This window comes from Microtus pennsylvanicus, chromosome 2, assembly GCF_037038515.1.
Source record: "Microtus pennsylvanicus isolate mMicPen1 chromosome 2, mMicPen1.hap1, whole genome shotgun sequence".
Lineage (NCBI taxonomy): Eukaryota > Metazoa > Chordata > Mammalia > Rodentia > Cricetidae > Microtus > Microtus pennsylvanicus.
In genome coordinates, this window is record NC_134580.1 from 131,392,798 (window position 1) to 131,420,364 (window position 27,567).

Sequence of the window (27,567 nt, forward strand, 5' to 3'; positions counted from 1 at the left end):
AGCTGCTTTTCATAAACCCAAAAACAAACTTTTTCTTCCTGGGTTCTACTGTAACTAACTCAGCACCAGATGGTTAAAACTCACTTCTCAGTCCTTTAAGCTCAGGAGTTACATGAGCCTCTTCAAACCCAAGAGCTTAACCAGGCAACCTTGCAATCCCTGTCTTCCTTTTTCTACCCAAGGTCATGGTACAGGTGGCAGCGGCTACAAGCAGGTCAGTGTGAGTGGCAGCAGCATTCCTTCAGACAACCCAGTCCAGCTCACACCTCTGTTGCCTACCTTGGCAAGATGGAACAGCTCACAGACGCTGGATGAGTCTTGGAGGCCAATCAGGAAATCCTCCAGAGGCTCCCGAACGAAGCACCACCACCCGCTGAATAGCCCTTCCCCGTGAACCAACCAAATAAGACTATACCCACCACCACTTTTCTTCCCTTCTCATGTCCTCAAGGGATATGGAGAAGGCAGCTGTTTTCTTACCCCTGCAAGTCTAATTTCCGGATTCTCCAAATTTAAATCAGCAGCTCCAAAGACATCTCATAGGTCACAAACTGAACCAAATAATTTCTTTTTAAGACAGTCTGTAGAGGAGGCTGGCCTATTATTCTAGATCCCTCTTGCCTCAGTCTCCTGTGTGCTGTTATTAATGGTGTGCCTCATCATGTCCAAGTCCTTACTATAAAGGGCTATTCTTGAGTCATATGTATCTTAGGACTAATAAAACTGTGTTCACAAATTAAAATTTTAAAGTGAGATTCCTTCTAAAGCATGTATTTCTAAGAAACCTATGTGCCACACAGAAAACCAAAGTGGGAAAATTCAGCAGTTTCCCACCTTGTACTGGGATGACCAAGAAAGTCTGAAAGCCACTCATCCAACTGCAAAACCGGTGAAGACTACCCCAAAGCCAAACATCTCACCTGTGCCGGACCATTCACAGAAGAAAAAAAAATAAGACCTAGCTGAGAGAACTGGATATGGTGGAACTCAACTACCTTAGCATTGAGTTCCTCTTCACCCAGAGACTCTGAATACATACTATACCAAACTTCATCTGCCCAGTTCAAAAAACCTGAGGACGAGTTATCAGGTAGCGCTTTTGTTTCTCCATGCTTACTTGGAGTTAGGGAACTAAAATTATGGAGCATTTCTGATTTGGGGCACATCATACTGCTAGCGACTTCAGTTCCCCTCCCCCGGATCCAGGAGAAACAGGCAACACTTGCTATCTATGAAGAATTCCACTCATAGTTAGACAAGTTCAAAGCTCATACCTGTAATCCCAACACGGAGGAAGATTATTTTATAGCCAGCTTGGGCTACAAAGCAAATTGAAAAACCTCTATCTATAAAATGGGAGTGGTGGCCCGCGCACTTGGGAGGCAGTGGCAGGCGGGTATCTGAGTTCAAGGCCAGCCTGGTCTGCAAGAGTTAGTTCCAGGATAGGCTCCAAAGCTACAGAGAAACCCTGTCTCAAAAAGACAGTAATAATAAATTAAATAAAACGAGAGTGGTTATGGCACCTCTAGGGACTTAGTGACCAATAATAAGGGTCCTTCATTTGGTAGGATGCCTACAATGTAACGCTCACAAATGAGTTAAGTGTGCCTTTGGGTCTTGGTGCAGCACCACTTCTGCCCCTTGTTGGCTCACGGGGCACTCACAACTTAAATGACAACATGGTGTTTCCACCACACAAAAAAGGGAAGGGTCACACAAAGGCTAAATCAAAATCACTTTAGTTCCATGCTTTTATCTTCTCTTAGATTTCAAAAGAAATGGAGTAGCTGGGTTCACAGAACCATAGACGCTTATAACTGGACAGGGTAATCTAAATCCCCTTTTATAAGCAGAGGCCAAAGGACACATTTGCCATGGGTCACAAGAACTGATGGTACCAAAGGGGATTCCTCTGTCCCATTCTGTATCACTATTCACATCCTGTAATCCAGTCCAATCTTAGATCAAGGTAACCACTAAAATCTTCCTATTGTGTCTCCAAGGCCTCTTTTCCATGGCCTTCATTAACTAGCTTTATACATAAGGGCAAAGGACATCCACCACAATCTCCTTATTACTGGAACAGGAACAGGGGATTTGCTGGACCCCACATTCACAGGATCTCAAAGGGTGAATTTGAAACAGCAAATGCAAATACTAAGACAAACAAAGGTGTGATAAAATTCACCTCAGAAAGGAGACTTGCAGCAGCTACCTTCAACGGTAGTCATTTCTGTCTCCATCCTACCCTGTTACAGCTTAACATATTCAATGCCTGTTATACATGGGGTGTTGTGAGGTAATCCCTGACCATCTCTGAGCATCACAGGGGTACTGCCAAAAACCACTGTCTCACCAGTGTGCATACAAGTTGAGCAGCACAGCAAACTAAGGGAGAGCATGCTTCCATACTCTTCCTCACTGGAGCAATGCACTCGGGTGGAATATATGGAGGTTCTTAAGGATTCTTCTATAAAACACCTGTCTGGAAAACTAAAATTTCCAATGGGGAAGCTGTAGTATAACCATGGATTAGTTTCACATGTGTTAACTGTCTGACCATCTTTATGGACTGGCCAGGAAAGCCTTTACACAGTTCCTGTGGTACATTCAGTTCCAAGTACAACTAAGCACTTATATGTATGAATTTAAGAATCTAATCTCTTAAGAAACAGGCATTTTTCCGTTTGCCTTCCCACCATTAAGACCTGCTGTGTTCGGCACACAACTGCCCAAAAATGTATTAGGACGACATATGGTCAAGCTATAGCTACATGAAAATCTAAGTGTATCAAGTTGAGTTCCCCCATCAAAGGAACAAAGAGGAATCTACTGTAGTAAATAGCCACTGAGCAAGTTTATAGCCAAGAGGCATTGATGGTCCCACAGATCATAAGGCTGAAGGGAATAACATGCTGTGCCAGCCACCTAGCCCCATTCGCAACCTAACATTATGGCAAAAGGGAGAGAGGTCTAATTCAAAAAGGAGCAAGACATTAGGCAATCAGTAGCCAAATGATTTGTTATGTAGAAGACTGTTCAAGCAGCAAAACTTTTTTTTCTTTTCTCCCTTGAGATGAGTGAGGTCTCACTGTGTAGCCCTATCTGGCTTGAAGTCACTATGTAAACCAGGCTGATCCAGAGTGCTGGGATTAGAAGCATATGTAATGACTAGCCTTTCTTAAGTGTGAACCATTTAACAGCTAGTATGTAGCAGCACAACGTGGTTACTGTTGGTACGGTCACATGTAACCATCCTTAGCAAAAAGCTCAAAGTAAACACTCTCTACTTGTCAGGAAACTACATTCTATTGAGACCCATCACCTGGCTTCCAGATGATTTACTATGTGAGTAGGAAAAGAAAAAACTGATGGTGGCGGGAGAGATTGAACATCAAGGCAACTCGTGGGGTGAATTAGGTTGTTGCTATGCCTCTGTACTTGTTTTTCCTCCTTTCAGATTAGGAAAAGAGACTAAAAAATTAATTGTTCCCTAGGCCAGAGTGTAGATGTCTGACAGGGAGCAGCATCAGCCTTGCCATTCACCACTTCTCTACAACTCATCTGCTAAATTTTATGTCCTGACTTTCTTTGGAGGGAGGTTCCGGAGCTCAAGAGAAATCAAAGAACTTGATTAGTGAGATTCTCTCCCCTAATATACGGCCTCAGTGATTTTGAAGTGTTGTCCTGTACCTGGGGCTGGACTGTTTACATCAGGATCATTTCTCCTGGACTCTTCAGTAGCAGAGCTGATATTTAATAGTATGTTGTCTTGATTGTTTGTGACTTATGCTGACCCAGAAAAGCCATACTTGATGATGCTTTTGACTTTCAGACATACAACGTAGCTCAAAACACCACAAATAAGTCCAGAAGAACACACTAATAATTACCATTTAATAGATTAACTTGCTTATGTTGCTGAACATAAGGATTTTCACTGAACTGTGCCTACTGCAAAGGTACTACCACAGTACTATCAAACTATCTTACAGTAAGCCTTCATGAGCTTTCAGAGTTTATACTAAAAAAACAAAATCTCTAGCCAGGAGTGGTAGCACACCCTTTAATGCCAGTACTTGGGAGGCAGAGGCAGGGAATAATCTCTGAGTTTGAGGCCAGCCTGGTCTACAAAACAGAGTTCCAGGACAGTCAGAGAAACTTTGCCCCCCCACCCCAAAAAGTACCTAAATTTAGATCCTATATTTTCTAAAATCTATTTTGGGTAGAGTAATGCTGGGCATACATATATCTAACTTATTTGTTTTCTTGTGTAAAATGTTAGATAGCAGAAAACAATGAATTACAGAAGTGACCTCTCGAGTCCACCCCTTTCAGATGGTAAAGCTACCCTGTATATGTGGGGGTGGCGGATCCCACTTAATCATCTTTCAAATGCTTACTCAACATTGATCAGTTTTTAAGATTCAGACAAGGTGGCCTATGTCTGTTGCTCAGTTACTCCAAAAGCTGAGGTCGAAGAGTGCTTTAGCGCATCTAAGTAAGCCTAGGCAGGATAATGATACCCTAGCTCTGTAATAGTCAGTTGCTACCTGGGATTATGTATTAGTCTAAGCTCATCTAAAGCGGGACATAGTAGCTCAGTGGTAGGCTGTCTGCTCAGACTTTTTTAAAAATATTTATTTATTTATTTATTTATTTATTATGTATGCAGTATTCTGTCTGTGTGTGTTTGCAGACCAGAAGAGGGCACCAGACCCCATTACAGATGGTTGTGAGCCACCATGTGGTTGCCGGAAATTGAACTCATGACCTTTGGAAGAGCAGGCAATGCTCTTAACCACTGAGCCATCTCTCCAGCCCCCTCAGACTTTCTTAAACAACAGAAAATTCAAATACAAGCTAAAGTCTTATGTAATAAAGATAAAAATTGCAAGCATTTTCCAAGAACTGTGGTTGCAGGGAACAGCCCACTAACTTTTGCCATTCTAACCCATCCTTTAAAAAAAATAAACCAGCCATCTATGACAACTTCCTTTCCTAATTCTCGTAAGTTGAACAAATATGAAAGGGATGAAAACCCAAAACAGCAATGTCACGAAGCAGCAAGTGACTTGGCTCCCTTTTCTTCCCCGCCTTAAACCCATCACAAAGAAATACAAAAGCAAAGCTTTATAAGCAGGTGAAATAAAGAATCTACTCCGAGAATTTCTTTTACTTTTCCATTGCAACCATTATTTAAAAATGAGAGTTCACAGACCCCTTGGAGACTCCTGGTGAGGAGTATCTGGTCCTCAAGTTTTCCAAATCCACATAACGAAGCCATTAGCTAGCAAAGCACACACAATAAAATGAAATTCCGATACCACAGATTTGACCTAGAATCAAGTTTCCTCCCTGCCATCCCAAGGCATCCTCTTCTTCCCACACTTCAGCATTAGACAAGAACACACAACAATTTTTACCTCTAAAATAACCAAATCCACATTTCCAAAGGCACAAATATGTCATTTGTTAAACACAAAAATCCAAAAAGCAGTATTACAGCTCAAAGACATACTTTGTGCAGTTAAAGCATTAAAAGCATCAGCCTTTATTTTGTGACAAGTTTATTGAACAGTATCCAAGACTTCTTCTTTATAAGTGAAAAACTGCTAAACGATGCCACAGTAGTAGGTGCTGGCATGGTGTGTCACACTGACAGCCTCTCGGCTGCACTGGTTTCTAAATTGGACTATAGAACTGCCAATAAAACAGCTGAAGGAAAAAATTTACACATGGCAATTGTGAGTGGGAAAAGTACTCAAAGTGATCACCACCAGAATCTCTTCCCAAAAAGGACTTTTTACACATTCTTAACTCATTTTCCAGTGCTTTTAGACTGAGTGCACTTTATTTTCACACACTTATACAATCACAGGTCCATCAAGATGGAGATTGAGTAAGCTTTTGTGTTTCCTTTTTTTGTGCAAGGTGACCATTTTCACCCAAATTGGGTAAGCTTGCTTACTTCTATATATATATATACACAAACTCCTATCATCAAACAGGTCAAGACTGATCTTAACTACACTGAGTATTACTATCAGTAAGTTTGACATTTCCTAATGCAGGAACGATATTTCACTTAACACTGTTGGATTAAAACAAAACCCAAAACAGCCACTAATAATTGTACATCCAAACTAGTATAATCACAAAAAAACACCTCCAAATTATGCTTATGAACTAAATCTGTCACTGAAGTTCAAGAAAATTTACAAATTTGCTTATTTATAAAATACATTTGTAGGTTTTGCTAATCCTTTAAAAGCAAAAGAAAAAAAACAAACACCAATAAAACTTAGGAAAAAAATAAACCTAATGGAAAATATTCTCATCCATTAATATCAAAGACACCAAAAACAGACAATAGAATTTACACGTGAAATTGAGAATACCTGGGTAGTGTTTACAAACACTCTTTGAGCAGAGCTTTACAAAGCCTTCATGCCATACAAACGAAAAGATTATGTAAATTCAAGTCTATACCAAACCTAGTTCTGGAGAAAATTTGTCGAGAGGTATAAATAGTTTCATAAAACACATTTTCATGGTTATTAAAACAAAAACTGAAACTTCAATGCCCAGAACAAGATAAAACAATATACTTAGCAATTAAGTCTGTTAATAATCTCATAGATACAAAAACTGAAGTTCCAGAGGGCAGAGCATTTAATTACATTTCACAACAAACACTGTTGTGACCCAAGCGAATGCAGAACAGTTCTCTCTGATTTCTACACCAACACTATTTTCTTAATTTATTTAATGAACAGTGAGATCCAAGTTTTTCTTTTTAGCATTTATCTAAAAATGTAGAAATAACAATAGGTGCAATTGAGTGTATGAAATATTTAATAAATGTGTAGGAATATACAACCAAAATAAATTGTGAGAAAGAATAAAAGAATGTCACCTTCCAACAACCAATTTTTCTAAAAGAAAGTCAGCTTTCCAATGGAAAATAACCAGGAGTTGAAATAAGATGCCCCAAGTAGTTCTGAAGTGTTCACATTCTGTCTTTGGAATGAGAAATGATTACTTAACAAAAAACATCACATATAAACATATTGCTTTTTGAGACAGTTATCTATCTGTTGAATAAATTGTATCTGTGAGTTACTAAGTGATTCACAATGCAGCCACTTCTTTTCAAAGCCTGCATAATCCGTTCCCTAAACAAAAACTCCATACTATTGCCCTCCAAGACTACAGCAGTGAATAGGTTTTCCACACTTTATCACACAAGGGACTGTTGCCACTCATAACTCGAGAGTTAACGACGAAACTGTATTTCAGTGTTCCACTACCCTAGAACACCACAAAGGCACTACATATAGACATACATACATGTTTGTGTGTGGTATATGTATATGTATGTGTGTGTACATATACATATATGTATATACAAGAAATGTCTTTTTAAAAGCAAATGCAGACTTGTAAATAATGTTGATGTATTTCAAACCAAAGCAAGGTCTGTGAAAGATTTATTTTCCATGATTATTCATTAATCTTCAATTCTGTATATTAATATAAAAGTTTTCAAGCATTTTAAATAAAGAAAAACCCCTAAAGAGCCTTAAGTGTAAATAAACAAGATGTAATGAACCAAATACTTTTATGAAAAGGACATTTAGCCAACCAAAGTCTATGTGATCCCCTACTTTGGTGCCCTGATTGCCAAAAGGAAAGAAAATGAAAACGCAAGGAGTCATCTCAGTTCTCTCCTCTGATAGCTGTACTCTGCATAAGAATATTTGTGAACAGGCTAGTGATCGAACAACTACACCAAAAGCCTCCAAGTTGACAGAATTAAGCACACACCAACCTACAGTCCACCTTAGGGATCTTACATTCTACAACACTAATAATGCTAACAAACTACCAACTTCAACTTCAGTTTTAAATTCCAAGATAGACTGCTCTTTCTTATGGACCCCTTTGTTCCAAATGTCACCTAAAATTGGGACAAAAGCAATTTGCCAAATTAGTCCATCACAATAAGGACTTCAAATCAAACACCTAAACACTGATTACTAAAGTGGTTTCTGGTTTCCCTTACCATCCAAACAATATAAACAATTTTAAACTTACTAAACTAATAAAACTTAGCGTTCAAACCAAAAAAGGCCAGTAGAGGACTCCATAGTTTATTTTTATGGTAAAAGTCATTCCACACAATCATAAGTGTGACATTAGAAATCAAAGTTCAGGGTTATATAGCACAAACCAAGTGTGGAGTTTTTATATTAGAAATTAATTAAAAACCAACGAAGTAGTTGTACTCATTACAAGTGAGTCAATTAGGCAAATAGCGGCAACATCTGAAGCAGGACTATCTATACAGCAAGAACCCTCAAGAAGCAATAAAGGTACATACAATGAATCCAGATACAGAGACTTTATTCAATTTTAAAAGAAAATGTAGGTTGTAGACAAAGCTTTGACCCTATAACAAAGCAAATATGTCCAACTTTAAATCAAATTGCAAAACTTCCAGTTGTCAGCAACTGGCAAGAGCACCCTCCATGAGCTCTACTCTTGTTTCTATCTTCTTCATCCCATGTGGTATAAAAGAAGCCAATCTAGATTCCTTGATAAGCTTTATAAGATCAACAAGTTTTAGAAATGGTTTCTACTGGTATGCCCAAATTATTTTTGGTGTTCCCTCCAGATAGCTTTACTGTAACAAACTGCAATGTTTATTCTGTGGGTTGTAAACAGCCAACCAAGCTCTGTGTTATAGAAACCAATCTATCTGCAATAGAAACAATCCACAGGTTCTAAAATACTAGGAAAACAATCTGGATGCATTAATCACAGCAACATGAAGATATACCCTAAAGAACTGATGTGAACGGCTACCCTAAAACAAGCTTTACCTTTCTCGAACCTATAGGCCTATCATTTAAGTCAATGACGGCAGCAGTGGCTTCATCCCGCGATTCAAAGGCCACCATGGCTTCACCTGTAGGCATACCTTTTTCATTGTATTTTAAACATACTGAACCTGGGATTACCTGATAACCATAAAAGAAATCTAAAATTTCATCAATAGATACAGTAAAGGGCATGTTCTGCACCTTAATTATTGTAGGTCCTGGTTTTCCAGAGCTAGCTGCAAAGCCAGGGGGACCCCCGATATGTATTGGGCCAGGCCCAGGCCCAGGCCCAAATGCTGGAGGCCCGCTCAAATGCCCAGGAACGTTTCCAAGACCAGGGGGTCCACTTCCAAAACCAGGAGGAGCACTTAAACTACCAGGGCCATTTCCAAAATTCTGAGGGATCCCCCCAAATCCTGACGGCCCACTTAAATTATTTGGTGCACCTCCAAAACCTGGAACTTCCAGTCCTAGGCCAGGCAAACCACTGTTTCCAACTGAAGGCATAACAGGCCTAACATCACCAAAGGCACCTCCTAATCCTGGAGGGGGAAGTGGTGGTCCAAAGGCATTCGGCCCACCAAAATTACCAGGGAAGTTAAATGGCGGCCCATTATTGGCCTCCTTCGATCCTACAGTCAAGAAGACATGCTCTTCTCCTCCTGCAGTGGGAATGCCAGCACCGGGCATAGCAGGACCAGGTATTGCGGCACCAGGCATTGCGGGACCGGGTATTGCGGGACCAGGCATTGCAGGACCAGGCATTGCGGGACCGGGTATTGCTGGTCCGGGTATTGCTGGACCGGGCATTGCGGGACCAGGTATTCCGGCACCAGGTATTCCAGCACCAGGTATTCCGGCACCAGGTATTCCAGCACCGGGTATTCCAGCGCTGGGCATCCCAGCACCAGGCATTCCAGCAGTGGGCATACCCGCATTAGGCATTCCAGCACCTGGCATTCCAGCACCAGGTATCCCAGCACCGGGTATTCCAGCAGTGGGAATTCCAGCAGCAGGCATCCCTGTACTAGGCATCACTGGTACTGCAGGATTACCTGGAACAGGAATCTTTAAGCCCTTTTTTCCTTGGGCTGGGGGATTTTTCTCAATCTCTCGCATATCTTCTAGGGTAACTATATGAACAAAAGCTTCTCTCCCATTCAGCTTTTTACGGTGTAAGTGTTCAGATTTACGAGCATCATCTTCAGTTTTAAACTGAACCAGTGCTTGCCCTAGACCTTGCCCATTATTATCAACAAGAACATGTACAGCATTCTCATCCACTGGGATTCCTTCTAGGAACTGAAGAACGTCCATCTTGGTAATGCTGAATGGAATGTTTGTTATATGGGCACAGACTTTGGCAGAACTGACATCCCCCTCTGGATTTAACACTATTTCCCTCTGGTCATAGCTGAAGTTCTGAAGTCGTTTTCGGATCATATCTATCTTTTCTAGCATACCTTTCTTAGTAATTGGATGAACTTGGATAAAGCGATTGCCCATGTATTGTTTATGACGGCACAGTGCAGCCTTATAGTCAGCATCATTCCTGAATTCTACAAAGCCTTCACCAGTTGCTTTCCCATTGGGTCCATAAGCTATATAAATACTATCTTCCACAATATCCAACTTCTTAAAAAAATCAATGACATGTTTGTTTTCGGCTTCAAAAGGTAGCCCTTTTAAGTAAACACAAAAACCAGCCTCGTGTGGTGATCTTGACCGTGACCTTTTCTGCCCACTGGGCGATTTTGACCTTGGAAGTGTCTGTGGAGGGGGATGGGCTTGTCCAGAAGACCCCATACTTTGTTTAAAAGTGATATGACCTCCAGCAGCTACCCACTGTCTCTCTGTGGCAGGACTGACTTCCACATAGCGTTGAATCATCAGCATTCTGTTCCGTTTCAAAGCTTCAAATGTATCTTGAGGTGAGAGAAACTTAACCAATCCATTCCCATTATTTCGACCTACGTGATCTTTTAACAAATGTACTGCATCAACTCGAAGCCCGTGGAAAAACTCTCTGACATCATTTTCCATTGCAGAAAAGGGCATTCCATGCACACTCACATACAGATCATCAGGGTTGATGGGAAGTGACTTCACGTTGCTTTGAGAGTTCATCTGGATAGGGTTAACAGGATTTAATGGACCCAGAAACACAGGGTTCAGATTATTGTTCAGACTCATAGGTGCTCCAGAGCCATTCATTCCAGCAGGTAGAGGTGCCACAGGTGGTGGATTCAAGGGTGGCATGCCTGACATGGGTGGCAATGGGTTAATAGGTGGCACCGAAGGGACTGGGGGAATGGGAGGCACAGGAGGCACAGGAGGCAATGTTGGTACTGGAGGAGGAACTGGTATTGGGGGAATGGATGGCAGCGGTGGCAAAGATGGCATCGCTGGAATTGGAGGAATTGGTGGTGGTGGGACCGTGTTCATTGGAGAAGCTGTACTCGGAATGGTTGAGCTGAATGTTGGACTCCCAAACGAAGTCCCCATACTTGGAGGAGCAGTTCCTACGCTGGCTGTGGAAAATGTCTGTATGTTTTTGCTGCTCTCATGAACAGAAGTGGTAGCAGTAACTACACTTGGCGAAGGATTATTAAAGTTGGGTGCTGTTGCTGGCAAGTTTACCCTGCTGCTCATCCCTGAGCTAGGTGGTGGTCCTGATCTACTAGCATTTGCTGGTGGTATATCTAAGTTGGCAGTTTCAAAACGCCTACGACTCAGTTCAATCATATTCTGCATTTCTGTTTTACTACTCAATAACAGTGTTACTTTTGACCCTTTAATTGTACCACCTGTGCGCATCATACCAAGCCTTGCATCTTCATCAGTGGCAAAAACGATGAAAGCCTCACCCAGTTCACCCCCTACAATATGCACGCCCCCATCAGGGATGGTCAATCCAGAGAAGAAGTGGCGAATGTCCATGGTCCCCGCCACAATTGGGAGACCTTGCAAGCGGATGACCACAGCCATGCTGCGCTGAAACCACACACACCTGCAGATGAGAAAAGGCAACGGCCATGTCAGACTCCTTTTTATTATACCAAGTTTTTAGGTGCAAGAATGACCAGCTACCATATTATCCCACAAACATTCCCTCAAGCTATCACAATGTCTTTAATTTAAATCATTGAAAGATCTGAACAACTGCAATAAAGAGGTTCAGTCCAAGACACAAAAGATTCAAGAAAAACTATAGAATAAAGTCACCATAAACATTCAGAGCACTAAACTTTCAGTGAGATTTAGAAGAAATGCATAAAAATCTGTAGGGGGAAATCATACAAAGGATGCATCAAAAATTAATACTTAAAACTGATTTAGCCTCTTCCTTTAAAACATTACAATTTCATAGTTATAAGAATGATTCTTTATAAGGCTCAATCTCAAAACCCAAAAGAAACAGAAAACTGGAATGTTCCTGGATTACAAGCACCTAACAATAAAGTAGGTTCATATCTCAAATGTGAAAAGCATTCACAAGGACTTGAGTTCAATCCTTAGCACCAGAAATCACAAATGATAACAGATTCCATATTTCGTAGTAAAACACTGAATTTGTTTTATAGTTTTATTAAAACAAAGAACTATCTGGAGTTGCAGAGATTATTCAGTAGGTAAGAGAGCACTTTCTGTATGTACAATTCTAAGAACATGAGTTCTAGCCCGGCATCCACAAAGTGTGGCTGTATACATTTGAAACTGCCTAGAATCCCCAACTGTCAGTCTAGTTCCAGGTATAGTAAGAGATATCTATCTATCAAAAGAATAAGGCAGGGGTTGGAGAGATGGCTCAGAGGTTAAGAGCATTGCCTGCTCTTCCAAAGGACCTGAGTTCAATTCCCAGCAACCACATGGTGGCTCACAACCATCTGTAATGGGGTCTGGTGCCCTCTTCTGGCCTGCAGGCATACAGACAGAACATTGTATACATAATAAATAAATAAATATTAAAAAAAAGAATAAGGCAAACAATGGAGTACCTGACATCATCTTTCAGCAATTACCTGTACATACAGGCTTATTTATGTGCACATGTGTACATGCACATGTGTGCATGAATGTACAAACACTATCTGAATTTACTATAAGCAAAGTTAATACATATTAAGAATCCAAAGAAATACTAAATATAATAGCAAAAATCTGAGTTAGCCTGTATTTATTACCCTAAAGTGGAACCTATCACACCATTATTCACCATGGCTATTTAACCAAATCTCAGGTCCAGTGAGTGATTCTACCAAATTTTGCATTGAACAACAACTTTAAGCCAGGCAGTGGTGGCACACACCTTTAATTCTAGCACTCAGAAGGCAGAAGCAGGAGGACCTCTGTGAGTTTGAAGCTAATTTGAGTCTACAGAGTGAGTTCCAGGACTGGCTCCATAGCTACTAAGAAACCCTGTCTAGAAAAACCAAAAAAAAAAAAACTTTAAATCTTTAAAAACAAACAAACACCTAGGGCCAGAGAGATGGATCTGCCTTTAATCCCAGCACTTGAGAGGTAGATTTCTGTGGGATTGAAGCCATTCTGCTCTACATAAGAGTTTCAGGCCAGTGAGGGCTTCATCGTGAGATTCAGTTTCAAAGAAACAAACAAAATAGATCAGTTGGTAGAATGTTTGCCTAACACTCATAAAAGTTCTGGGATCCATCCCCAATCCCCCAAAAGCTCAGTATGGTGGTGGATGCAAATTATCCCAGTACTTGAGAGGTTGAGGCAGGAGGATCTTGAATCCCAGAGCAGTATCATAGATTACATATTAATGTACAATTCACGACTAGGGCCTCTGACCCAACTTAACAACTCCTGTTGAATCTCTTGTTGCTCACTGATCTCCTAGCAAAACTTGACTCAAAAAAATAAATAAGAGGAGGATAGGGAAGGGGCTCGGTGAGATGGTTCAGCTTGCTACCAATATTGAAGACTTGAGTTCCATCCCCAGGAGATGAATTAAGGGAGAGAATCAACTTAGACACACACACACACAAGTAAATAATTGTAAAATAATAATAATAATAATGAGGTTCAGCTGGAGAAATGGATCAGCAGTTAAGAGTGTTCACTGCTCTTACTGAGAAACTGAGGCCCAGCACCCTCACAGTAGCTCACAACCACCTCTAACTTGGTTCCAGGAGATCTGATGCTTACTTCTGTCCTCCATAAGCACCAGAAACATGCGGTACACATATATACATAACAAAATATTCACATACATAAAGTAATTCTTTAATAATAGTAATAGGGCAGCACTTGAGAGGCAGAGGCAGACAAATTTGGCTATGGTGGCCTACACTTTTAATCCCAGCATCCAGGAGTCAGAGGCAAGCAGATATCTGTAAATCTGAGGCCAGCTTGGTCTACAGTGAGTTCCAGAACAGTCAGAGCTAAATAGTGAGATACCGTAACCAAAAAAAAAAAGTAGTGTAGCAACAATATGGGCTGGAAATGTAGCTTAGTTGGTAGAGTGCTTGCTTGGCATCCATGAGGATTTTGGTTCAGTCCCATCACCTCATTAACTGGGTACCGAGTATGGAGGCATATATACCTGCAATCCTAGCATGGGAGAGTTAGTCACAAGAGGATCAGTCTAAAGTCATACTTGACTACTTGGCTACACAGCCAATTTAAGGTCAGCCTGAGCTACATGAAACCGCTTCAAAATAATAAGGGGACTGGAGAGATGGTTCAGTGATTAAGATCACATGTTCCTATAAAGGACCCATGTTTAATTCCCAGCATCTATGTAGTATAGTAGCTCACGAACACATAGTTCAGGGGTTTCAACTCCTTCTGTCCTTGCTAGGTGCATACACATACACGTAGGCAACCATTCATACACATTTATTTTAAAATAGAGGTAGAAAGATAGCTGAGAATCTCAAACTGCTCTTCTAAGGAACCAGAGTTCAGTTCCAAGGAGGAATACAGCTGCTTTTTAACTTCAGCCACAGGGGCTCTCATTCATCTGGCTTGTACAAGTACCTGCACTCAATGTGTACAAAGCCAAAGACATACGTAATTTAAATCTTTTTAAAAATTTTTTATTTTTTAAATAAAAGTTTCACCCAAGTTTTAGTCTGGTATCAAGACTTTCAAATATTTATTTGGTATAGGAGGTTCTTCTGTCTATGTGTTGCTTTCATTGGTTGAATAAAGAAACTAACTGCCTTGCCTTTTGATAGGGCAGCCCTTAGATAGGCAAGTAGACAGAAGTGAATGCTGGAAAGAAGAACAGACAGTGAGACGCCATGAAGCTCCTGCCTGAGACTAACGCTGGTTATAATCTTTCCCGGTAAGCGACAACCTCATGGTGTTATACAGATTATTAGAAATAGGTTGAATCTGCCGGGCGATGGTGGCGCACGCCTTTAATCCCAGCACTCGGGAGGCAGAGGCAGGCGGATCTCTGTGAGTTCGAGACCAGCCTGGTCTACAGAGCTAGTTCCAGGACAGGCTCCAAAGCCACAGAGAAACCCTGTCTCAAAAAACAAAAACAAAAAAAAAAAACAAAAAAAAAAAAAGAAATAGGTTGAATCAAGATGTGAGTTAGCCAATAAGAGGCTAAAACTAACGGGCCAGGCAGTGTTTAAATGAATAGTTTCTGTGTGATTATTTCGGATGTAAGCTAGCGGTGGGGTCTAGGACCAAAAGCAGGCCCTCTTTCCATTCAACATTTATTGACTGATTGTTCCTGTTGCCATTATGGTACCTGGTAGCATTAGCATTTCAATATTTTGGTTTTTTTAGTTGTTTTGTTTTTCAGACAGGGTTTCTCTGTGTAGCTTTGGGAGCTCTCCTAGAACTCACTCTGTAGACCAGGCTGGCTTCAAACTCACAGAGCCACCTGTCTCTGCCTCTAGAATGTTGGGATTAAAGGCATGCGCCACTACCGCCTGGCTGCATTTAAGTTTTAATGTTTTCTACTTTAGTAAAAGAATGGGAATCAAAATTTGGGGATTAGAAAAATGATAATTTGAAACTAATGTGATCAATCATGTTTTAAATATAATCCTATTAAACTGGTTCTGAGACCTCAAGCAAATTTTAATTGTATGAGACCTGGTTTAATTACTTATCATGTAAGAGCATTAGAAAGGACAAGGTTGCCTGCTATAAGTTCTAAGGCTGCAAACCTATGGAAGGAATTCCTCAATGTACAAACCCTAATTTAATGTAATAAAATCTAATTGAATCACAATATTATAATTATTATACAAAATAGAAATATATTCTTTGGTTTTGATAGGTTTTTTTTCCTATTTGTTTCTACACACACACACACACACACACACACACACACACTCACTTCTTATCTTCTCTGTTTACTTTGAGACATGGTCTTATTAAGTAGCCTCAGAAAACCTGGAGAAAATAAGGAGACCAGGCTGTCCTCCATCTCACAGAGATCCACCTGCCTCTGCCTCTACCTCCTAGGTGCTGGGATCAAAAGGTATACCATCATTCCTCGTTATATGTTCTATTTTAAAACTTTTTGAACAACCAAAACCACAAAAATCCACCTCACTGTTTACTATTATCTGAAGGAATTTCAAAACTCAAACAAACAGGATATTTAGAATCACATTCTATTTGTAGACAGTTAAGAGTCACTGACCTTTGCATCTTAGGACACAAGCAGAACCAACACAATGAAATGATGACAAATTCTGCCTGTTAACTTCTTACTGGTTTGTCTGGCCTCTCATCTCTTTGACTATGCAAGTATGACTTCCTTTTTTGAGATAGGGTCTCTTACACTGGCTGTATAAACAGATGACCCTGAACTTCTGGATGCTCCTACCTTCATCTCCTCAGTGCTGGGATGTGCTACCTAATACCCAGTTTAAGTGATACAGGGAATTTAGCCAAGTTGTGCTTGCTAAGCAAATACTTCACCAAACTGACTTATTCCCCTAGTTCTCACACAATTATACAAAGATAAAAAGCAATCTTCAAATTTAATCAAGAATGATACACTAGCAGAGAGAAAATATTGTATGAGACCATCAGAAAACACTGAAAACGGGTGTGGTGAGTAAAGCTTTTCAGGTATGGACCTCAAGAGTAAACAAGAGGGCTGGTAAGATGGCTCAGGTAGAAAAAACCTGAGTTTAATCCCTGGGATCTACATGGTAGAAAGGGACAACTGACTTCCCCACATGTGTCACTGCAAGCACCAGCACACGCAAGCACACACACAACTAAAAAAGAAATAAATATCATCAATAGACTTTCTCGATTATCTATTTAGTAGGTAATATGAAAGTTTATCAGACCATTTCCAAATAACTGAAACAAGTTTACATTTCTTACTGAGTATGAAACATTTAAGTGCAAATTGTGATGGGACTCTGTTTAATTTCAAAATAAAATGTTCCACCACTTTCTATGGGGAAAACATCATACAGAAGTCAGGTATTCAAAACCTGAGAAACAGATACTTTAGTTTGCAATTAAAGAATAAGATGAGAACTTTAAATGGTCCCAAGAACACAGATTAAACACAAGCCTAAATGACATTCACAGTAAATTTTTAAGCCATATTAAGTTAATTAAGTCTTCGGTACAATGCATCCACAAAAAACATTTCAATTATTAATAACCTGCCTAAAATCGCCAGCTGGAAAAGGGGCTGGAGAATCAAACCAAGCAGAGTACAAGACTTGCTCCTAAAGCTATCTGACAAGAAACATTGTTAGGTTCTGAAAAGCATGAAGGGGCATCTGCTACTCTGCTACTAAGTATCTGCAAGATAGGAAACCTTAACCTGAACTTGAGTCTAGCTTGTTCCCTTCAACAAAAAGTTAAATTCGGCCGGGCAGTGGTGGCTCAGGCCTTTATTCCTAGCAATCGGGAGGCAGAGGCAGGCAGTTCTCTGTGAGTTCAAGACCAGCCTGGTCTACAGAGCTAGTTCCAAGACAGGCTCCAAAGCCACAGAGAAACCCTGTCTCGAAAAACAAAAAACAAAACAAAAAAAAAAGGTTAAATTCAATTGCTAAGCTTTAAAATTCATACTCTGTAAACTATCACCTAACATCTATACCTGTATTTCTAGGGAATATTAATAACCATACCAAGAAGCACTGTATTTACCATCCATCTATAATGCTACAGAGGAGGGCACGAAGCTTACTGTCTAGTAATAAGAAATGCATCCATGTAAATAAAACAGACTCTCAGAGGAAACAAATACTCATTCCACCCTCTCCCCCAGATATGCTTCTAAGTAAACACACATACACATATACATACAAGCACACAGGTTACTACATCTTCTTTCTTCTTTCTTTTTTTTTTTTTATCAGGTACCTGGAGGGACAGCCATGGGTGCTGGGAACCGAACTCTTATATTTTTGGTTGTGAGCCTAGCCTTTAACGGCTGAGCCATCCCTCCAGGCCTTCTTTCTTATTTCTTGATAAGATATCTCATTTTATTTTGTATAAAAATAAGCCTATTCAAAATCTCTTACCTTGTAAAACAAGAGATGTATTTTCTTAAGAAGTAGAGGCCAAGTCAATCCTGTGGGCAACCAATTAAAACCAACTTTTAGACTGCAATAGAGAATAAATGGAGGCAAAAATCAATGCAGGAAACAAAACACGCACAGGCCACACTGAACTGTACATTATGAAAGAGAGTTAAGTATGAAACCAGCGGAGTACTGCTTAAGAATGTATAGGTTTTTTTTTAAGAGAGATACCAAGACCCACACATGTTTAACGTGATACTGCTTTCAAGTCTGAGAACCATTCTATCAAGACTATGCCATCAGGTACTTATATAAAGAATATGCCATATAGCCAAAAAAAATAAATATAAAAATAGTACTAAAGCTCAGCTTCGAATGGTAATTGCTTTTTAATCACTTAATGTTTATAATTCAGAAAATTCCGTAAGTCTATTAATATATTCAACCTCAACTTATTTTCCTAAGTTTTCATCAAACGTCTAATGAAAAAGCACAAATTTACATAGAGCAATTCCTGGACAAACTGTCATCAGGTCGGGGATACTCACAGAAACCACTGTAATTACGCTTTCAAATGTATTACCTTTGCATCAAAATATCACAGATCACAATACAACTGAAATACAAGTTCTGTCTCTGAGCACTGATTCCACTATATTCAACACATGAGATTTCTTTCAAAATAATTCCAAAAAAGCTTGTTTAAAAAATTGTCTAAAAGCCGGGCGGTGGTAGCACACGCCTTTAATCCCAGCACTTGGGAGGCAGAGGCAGGCGGATCTCTGTGAGTTCGACACTAGCCTGGTCTACAAGAGCTAGTTCCAGGACAGGCTCCAAAACCACAGAGAAACCCTGTCTGGAAAAACCAAAAAAAAAAAAAAATTGTCTAAAGCATATCTGTAACCTCAGCATCAGGAGGCAGGACTAAAACACTACTAAGTTTGAGACTAACCTGGGCTACATACTGAGTTATAAGTGCAACCTAAGCCAACAGCAACTCCGTCTCAAAAATATTTCTCCAGCAAATGTCATAGTATATAGTAATACAATAATATTTTCCAAAGGACAGACAGGGTAGAAGGGTACTTATCTTTCAGAATAATTTCTTCCAAACTAGTGAAGCTACTAACAATTCACAAGCAATACATACAACCAATTGACTATATTTTTAATTCAATGTTTTTGTTTATGGCTGTACTTATATATTTATGTATGTGCACCATGTGCACGCCTGGCACCTAGAGGCCAGAAGAGGGCTTCAGGTTCCGAGACTGGTGCTACATACAGCTGTAATCCACTATTTGGGTGCTGGAAATCAAACCCAGATCCTCTAGAAGAGGAGCCAGTGCTGAGCCCCTCTCTTCAGCCCCCTAATTATATTTAAAAGATCATTTAAAAATATATTTTAATTAATCTTTTTCGGAGGGGAGAGGGTGAAAGCAGTCCTCGAATGAATAAAACCTAATATATTTTAGGCAAGCCCTTTACCCTGAGCTCTATCCTCAGTTCAACGTTTTATTTCAAATTTCTCAATTTACTGTATGTAAGTATGCATGTAATGTGTGTGCACATGTGTGCATGCCACAGAATGCATGTGAAAATTACACAACTCTGAAAATTGGTTTTCACTTTCTACCATGTGGGTCCCAGGTCTGGAACTCAGATTATCAGGTTTGGATATAAATTGAGTCATCTTATCAGCCCCATTTTATTTTACTTTTTAAAATCAGGCTGGTGATCCTTCTGGCTCAAATACACTAATTGTTCATTTTGTTCTGGGAACAAGTCTCATTACTTCAACCTAGTCTCAAACTCAGTAAGTAGCTGATCCTCCTGTCTCCACTTAATTGCTAGATTACAAGTATGTGCCACCAAGACCCACTGAAAGTTTGTTTTGGGGAAAGGTCTCACCCTGTAGCCCATGCTGGAATTATAAAGCATGTGCACCATTTTTTAAAATAGTGATAAAAAAAATCTGCTGGGTGGTGGCGGTGCACGCCTTTAATCCCAGCGCTTGGGAGGCAGAGGCAAGTGGATCTCCTGGTTCGAGGCCAGCCTGGTCTACAGAGTGAGTTAGTTCCAGGACAGACAGGGCTACACAGAGAAACCCTGTTTGGGGGATGTCAGAAGATCTTGGGTTTCAGTACTTGCCTTCCACCTTGAGAAATGGCTCTTTTTTTTTTCAGCTGTAATACTTCAGGCTAGCTGATCCGTGAACTTCCCAGGACTGTCTCTACCACCCATCTCCCCATAGGAGCATTGCAGTGACAGATGTCACTACCTCTTTTCTCTTTACAAGAACTCTAGGATCCTCATGCTTCCAGATTTATACACTGAACCACAGTTTCAAAGAGCCATCTTTAACTTCAGAGAATAAGAAAACCCTACCCACTCTCTCATACTAAGATTACCAACAAAACTACTTATCTGAATGATTCTGCTAAATTATTTGAGAACAAGTAAACCATAGTAGTAATTTTTATCACCAAAAATAAAACAAATTAAAAAAAATTTTTTGGGGGGGGAGGTTTGGAAACAGGGTTTCTCTGTGTAGCTGTGGAGCATGTCCTGGAACTCACTCTGTAGACCAGGATGGCCTCAAACAGAGATCCACCTGTCTCTGCTCACAGAGTGCTAGGATCCTGAGTTCAAAGCCAGCACAGACTGCATAGGAAATTCAAGTCCAGCACGATATAATGAGAATCCTGTCTCAAAAAAAAGGAGGGGGGGGGAGTGGCGCACGCCTTTAATCCCAGCACTCGGGAGGTAGAGGCAGGCGGATTTCTGTGAGTTCGAGACCAGCCTGGTCTACAAGAGCTCGTTCCAGGACAGGCTCCAAAACCACAGAGAGACCCTGACTCGAAAAACCAAAAAAAAAAGGGGGGGGGGATAGGAACAAAACACAAGGTATGGGCCTGGGGCATATCTTCCACATAGTAGGGAACTGAGGTTTCTAATGGTTTTTTTTTCCCCTTTCAGACACAAGACATACCATGTCTACCCAGAGAAGGATAAATTTAGGTCAGCCAGCTACACCCAAAGGGAACGCCCTATATCTACAAGGTTCCAAGAATTTAATAAGGAAAATTCTTATTACATCAAGAAATGTTGAAAGCCCATCTGATCTCAGCAAATGTGTATGTAGTTCAATTTGTGTAATCCAAATTCCACACTATCAGAAGCATCCCTATACCAAGGAGAATTATACACATCAGGGCTTTTTTTTTTTCAGTCCTGGAACTCACTTTATAGACCAGGCTGCCTTTCCCGAGTGCTGGGATGAAAGGTGTGTGCCACACCGCCCACACATCAGGACTAAATAACAAACTGCAGAACCTTTTTTAATCACAGCTTGTCCTTCACAAGTAAGGCAACTGGAAACTGAAAACTGTGGCACTTTTGTTTCAACTCACTTTGTAAAGACCAGTTATTTTTATCAGTTCAAAAAACTATTTCTATTATTTCATGTGTATAGACATACCTACATCACATGCACAAAATACTGGCAGAGGCCAGAAGAGGGTGCCATATCCTCTGGAACTGGTGGTACATATGGCTCTGGGCTACCATTTAAGTTCTGGGAATTGACCCTGGTCTTCTGGAAATATATATATACACTGCTGAACTATCTCTCCAGCCCGAAGACCACAAACAACAGAGGTAGCACTGTTTTCTAAGAGTCTGCTTATTCCTATGTGCTAAAATGTCAGCTAGTGCCTAATTGAACACAAGATCAAACTAAAAAAAAAAAACTTTTCTCACTCACCCGAAGCTCTGGTAAACTTTGGAAGCACATGAATAAAAAAATTTTTATGCAAAAAAAAGTATCAGACCATATGTGCCTTTGATCCCAAAGCTCGAAGACAGAGCCAGGTGGATGTCTAGAGTTCGAAGCCAGCCTTGTCTATAAAAGTTGTTCCAGGACAGACAGGGCCACAAAAAAGATTTAAAAAAAAAGGGGGGTATTGTAGCTAGACAATGTGCACATGCAATGTTAGCACTTAGGAGATGGAAAAGACTGAGAGTCTGAGGTTGGTCTGGACTACACAGAGGGACTCTTATAAATACACATTTTTATATAAAGTATAGGGACAGGCCAAAAGAAAAATGACCCCAGTTTGCCAATGATTCGTTGACATAGTTTAAAAGACCTAAAACAAGCTTGTTTAGTGTATTTTTCACTTCATTTCCTAACAGATGCTGCTTCAATACAGCAGATACCAGATACAAACATAAATATAAGCATTTGCATATTACAAGATAAACCTTTTTTTTTTCCCAAGAAAGGTTTCTCTGTAGCTTTGGTACCTGTCCTGGAACTAGCTCTTGTAAACCGGGCTGGCCTCGAACTCACAGATATCCACCTGCTTCTGCCTCCCAAGGGCTGGGATTAAAGACATGTGCCATCACTGTCCGACTTGACGAAATAAACTTTATTTACCAACTATGCCAATTATTTGAAACTTCAAGGTAAAATGTCCATCAACAAACCTTTCCATTACTAAGATATAAACTAAAAGTTTATAAAAGTATAATACACTAAAACTACAGCTTTTCCACTCTTCATCAGGCATCACTCTTCACAGGAATCAGGGTAAAGCAGAGCTACATACTTAAGATCCAAAAGAAAGAAAAATTCCAATAACCCCTGAATTATTCACCTCAGAGACCAGCAACAAAGTTTCTATTACAATGGGCACAATGTTATCATAGACGCCATGAAACCACACTTCATCCCCTGGAGTTTGTCCCCATCACCAAATAAAACACACTGTAGATCCTGGGACCATTCTTATTATATAATTTTCTGACACTTATAAAAATGTATAATACTAAATTTTCACATGAACGTCCTATCTAGTACTCAGAGGCAGTAAATCAAGACATTTGAAATAAGATGCCCCTCCTACCAAAGAGATTTTAATATTGTTATTATTGATACCAACAAAAAATGTCCTTTTTAATCCATTTATATTTCAAAACAAAAATATTGCTTCTAGCCTAACTAACTACATCTACTTTCACTGTGACTTTGGTAGTGAAACCACTAGAACTACAAGTGAAATTCTTCTGTGTAGTCTCTAACCTAAGACTTTAAGCAAGCATTCATTTTTATGAGTTATTCATTAAGAATAAATAAGTAGACTAGGCCTGGTGAGACCAAACAGGCTGCTTTTCCAGAGGACCTACGTTCAATTCCCAGCAACCATCTATAACTCCAGTTCCATGGGATCTGACACGAGCTCTTATAGCCTGAGTTCAGCAGGCATGAACATGAAACGTTAAGACATACATGTAGGCAAAACACCCATACAATTAAAAACTAAAAGTATGCTATGAGTTAGATTTTAAACTGGACACTGCATTTTTAGGGAGAGATATACATTGTGTAATCAATTACTAACAACATTTTCAGAAGAAAGCATTTACTCAAACTAAATATTGCCAGCCAACTACTATCCCAGTGAATCCAGACGCTTAATAGTTCAATGTCAGCCTAAGCTACCTAACAAGATTCTATCTCCAATGAGGAACAAACAAAAAACAATCAAATTTCCACAAATCAAACAGTGGCGTGGCTTTCTGCAAACTGGAGTAAGACTAGATCAATGCTGGCACTGGATTCTAGTATCTGACCCACGGTATAATGCACAAGTATAAAAATGAAGTTTTATACCTAAAAATAGTAACCAAGAAGTCCAAAACTTTCAATATGCAGTCGATCAAAACATTCAACATGTCACAAAAGAGTAAAAGAAGCCTGGAGTGTATTGCTAATAGCCTAGAACAATAACCAGTGGTTTCTAAAGCATCACATATTCACCTGACGTATTTGAACATAAAATTGAAATTATGCATTACAACCCAGAGTGACCAACATTTAATCAAGTATAAGGTGATATAAAAATGCAACACATTTTGATAAACTACCCAGTACACACTAAGCCTTGTGAACTCACCTAAATACAAACATTTCCTTCAAAAATTGCATTAAGATAGTTATGTGAACAGTTCTTCCAACTTTTAATATCCTTAGAAAGATGTCCAGACACAACCACTTTCCACCAAATCCAAAAGTCTCCATCTCGACAAAAGTTACAAATTTCAAAAACAAGTACATCAGTTTTATATTTCTATTAATTTTAATAAATATTTTCGTAGAATTTTTCCAACTGCAAATGCTCTTTAACACTTGCAGTATACGCTGGTTACCAAGGTCTCGAACAATTTTATTTTTTAAGACTGAGGTTCACCAAAAATTACACTTCACACTTATCCAAGAAGCCTGAAGAAAACCCACTCAATCTCTCCCTTCAGTTGCCAATCCTAGTTTTTCCCGCCAGGTTAGGAAGACTGGCATCAACTTAAAGACCATAAGACGATTCCTGCCAACTGCACACAGCCATCTGCGACTCTAGGCGTCAAGAAGGCTTTAGGACCCAGAATGCTGCAACACAGCCTGGAATTCTCTACATACACTTTCTACCAGAATGAATGAGTCTTTTGCATCGAATTAACCCTGAGTAGACCACACGGGAATCCTTCAAACTTTTCACTATAAAATGCACACACGAGCCCACTCGCTTACCAACGGGCACCCAAACCCGCTACCTTACTCTATCCCTCCCCCATCACTAACCTGCACCTCCTAAAAGGCCTTCCCCACCTATTTGACGCGGCTGCAAACTAGCGCCACCAACCTTCAGACAGCTAAGGCAGCCACCCTCCCTCCTCCCTGTGGCTCCTCCCCAAAGGTGCAGGAAAGGTGCAGCAGGTAACAGCCCCTTCCCTATTTGGGGACCATGGACCTGCCATGCTTGCTACAACTCTCATGGCTTCCCCACCTCCTCCTTAGCTACAGAGAGGCTCCAGAATCCCCTACACTCCCTAGGAGGCCCCTCCTCAGCGCTGGACGTAGGAAGAACTTCGCTGCAAGCCCCTGCACCTTCAAGTCCTGAAAGTGACCAGTTCCCGGCCTTCCAGGAGAGCTTCCCCCATAGGTGACCCTAACGTAGTTCCCTTTTGCTGGCCGTAGGCCACTGAAACCTCTTTACTTCGGGGCAGAGGAGGGAGTTAAAACCTCGGCCCCGTCAGAAGCCCAGGAAACCTTCCCAATCCTGCCTGCAGGCGTTATCATCGCAACCCCCCCCTCGCCCGGGTCGCAGGCCGCGGGGCCACCCAGGGCTGGCCGATTGCCCTCAAGACCACCGGGGCGTCCCCGCTACCGCCTCGTCCCCACTTCGGCACGCCGGCTCCACCTCTCGCATCCTCGGAGGCCACAGAGTGTGAGCGGCACCCCAGGACCCCCGCAGCCTCGGAGAGACCCCTTTGTGTAGGGCGCTCGCGGCCGCGGGCTCCGAGGCCTGGGAAGGCCCCGCCCCGGGGCACCTAGGAGGCGGCTCGAGCCCCGCACAGCCCCGCCCGTTCCGGGGCTGCGGGAGTCTTACCGGGGAGAGCTTGCGCGGCACCAGAACCCAGACCCGAGTTACCCCCCGTGCGAGTGCCTCAGCCCCGCGGCCGATAGCCCCAGCCCGAACGGCTTCCCGGAGCCCACTGCAGCCAAGCACCTCCGATGCCGCCTCACAAAATGGCCGCCCGCCCGCTCGGCGGCTCCGCGTTCCAGGAGGGGGCGGGGCGCCGCCGACGTCACGGTGGGAGACGCAGGCGCGCTGAGGTGGGGGGGTAGGGGAAACCTCGGACCCTGCAGGTTGTTGTGGTGAAGGGGGTCTTTTAATCTCTGGTGCTGGTGGCGTTTGCTCCCTAGCCAGGCCTGAAGCTAGTGTTTAAGGTTCTTTGCAGGGCTTTGTGCAGACTGCCTTAGTTTTTTGAGCATTGTGAAAGGAGCGGAACAGTGCCTACATTGCAGAACTGTCTTGGATTAAACGGACCAATGTTGTAACTTTGATTAGGGACTCTGCGACAAAAAGCTTGATTTTTTTTTTTAAACTATTGAAAATATTATGCCTTGGGGCAGGAGAGAAGGCCAGTGCACCCACATGGCAGCTCACAACTGTCTGAAGATTCAGTTCCAGGGGATCTGACACCCTCACACCAATGCACATAAAATAATAAAAAGTAAAATGAACCATAAAAAATAATTTAAAAGAAAAAGAGCGCTCCTATTGCTCTTCCAGAGGACATTGGGAAGCTCACAACCACCTATAACTCCAGGCACTAAAGATCTGAGGCCTCGAACTCACAAAGATCCACCTGCCTCTGCCTCCCGAGTGCAGGGATTAAAGGCGTGCGCCACCACCGCACGGCTCTTAACTTCTTTTTAGATTTATTTTATTTTTGTTAATGTCTGTGTGAGAAGGCATGTGCACACGAGTGCAGGAGCCCTGGGAGTCAGAGGAAGGCTTCAGATCTAGCAGACGGCAGCATGCATGACTAGCATGCACAAAGCTCTAGGTTTGCCACAGGCACCAAATAACTAGATGGAGTGGTGCTGCCCTGTGACTCCATCACTAGGAGGTGAGGCAGGAGAACTGGTGAGACACTCCTGCTGCAAAGGCTGATGACCAGAGTTTAATCTCTAGGAACCATGTGGAGGGAGAACGAATTCCTTCTAGCTGTCCTCTGACTGACGTACTGTGGCGGGAAGGTGCACACACAAGTGCGCACACACTAAACAAAGTGAAAACTTAACACTTTTCTTTCTTATGACTGTCATCCATTGCACAGTAAGTCTGAGGCCATCCTGGGCTACATGAGACCTTGCTTCAAAACAAACAAAACTGAATGAAATTTCACTTCTGGAATCTTTGTGTGTGTTTTTGTTTTTGTTTTTGTTTTTTGATTTTTCGAGACAGGGTTTCTCCATAGCTTTTGGTTCCTGTCCTGGAACTAGCTCTTGTAGACCAGGCTGGCCTCGAACTCACAGAGATCCGCCTGCCTCTGCCTCCCGAGTGCTAGGATTAAAGGCGTGAGCCACCACCGCCCGGCATCTTTGTTTAATTTATCCATAAAATACAACTTTTTTAAAAGTAATTTAATTTTTTATTTTTATATGCATTGATTGGTGTTTTTGCCTGAATTATTCCTGTGTGAGGATCCCTGGAACTGGTGTTACTAACAGTTGTGAGCTGCCATGTGGGGGCTGGGAACAGAACCTGGGTACTCTGGAAGAGCAGCCAATGTTCTTAACCACTGAGCCATTTCTCCAACCCCCCATAAAATATGTCTTA

At 41.2% G+C, this 27,567-nt stretch overlaps 1 protein-coding gene across 12 annotated transcripts in view; it reads right to left on the minus strand.

The window, feature by feature from the left end:
* Positions 1–26,011, minus strand: part of Cpne1 (copine 1) — a 40,540-nt gene extending 14,529 nt beyond the window's left edge. Inside the window, exons 1-3 of one of the 12 annotated variants that reach the window (XR_012909728.1) lie at positions 25,828–26,011; positions 18,380–18,461; positions 9,944–11,898 (exon numbers count right to left, since the gene is read on the minus strand). Coding sequence is in view for 4 of the 12 variants with exons in the window: in XM_075962704.1 (XP_075818819.1) it covers positions 8,868–11,876 (3,009 nt within the window). In the remaining 8 variants the exon portion in view is untranslated. Of the gene's footprint in view, positions 1–8,734; positions 11,899–18,379; positions 18,462–24,339; positions 24,587–25,827 lie in introns of those variants that run through there. The other 11 variants (XM_075962714.1, XM_075962708.1, XM_075962711.1 and 8 more) reach the window with 11 other exon arrangements.
* Positions 26,012–27,567: the final 1,556 nt, after the last annotated feature.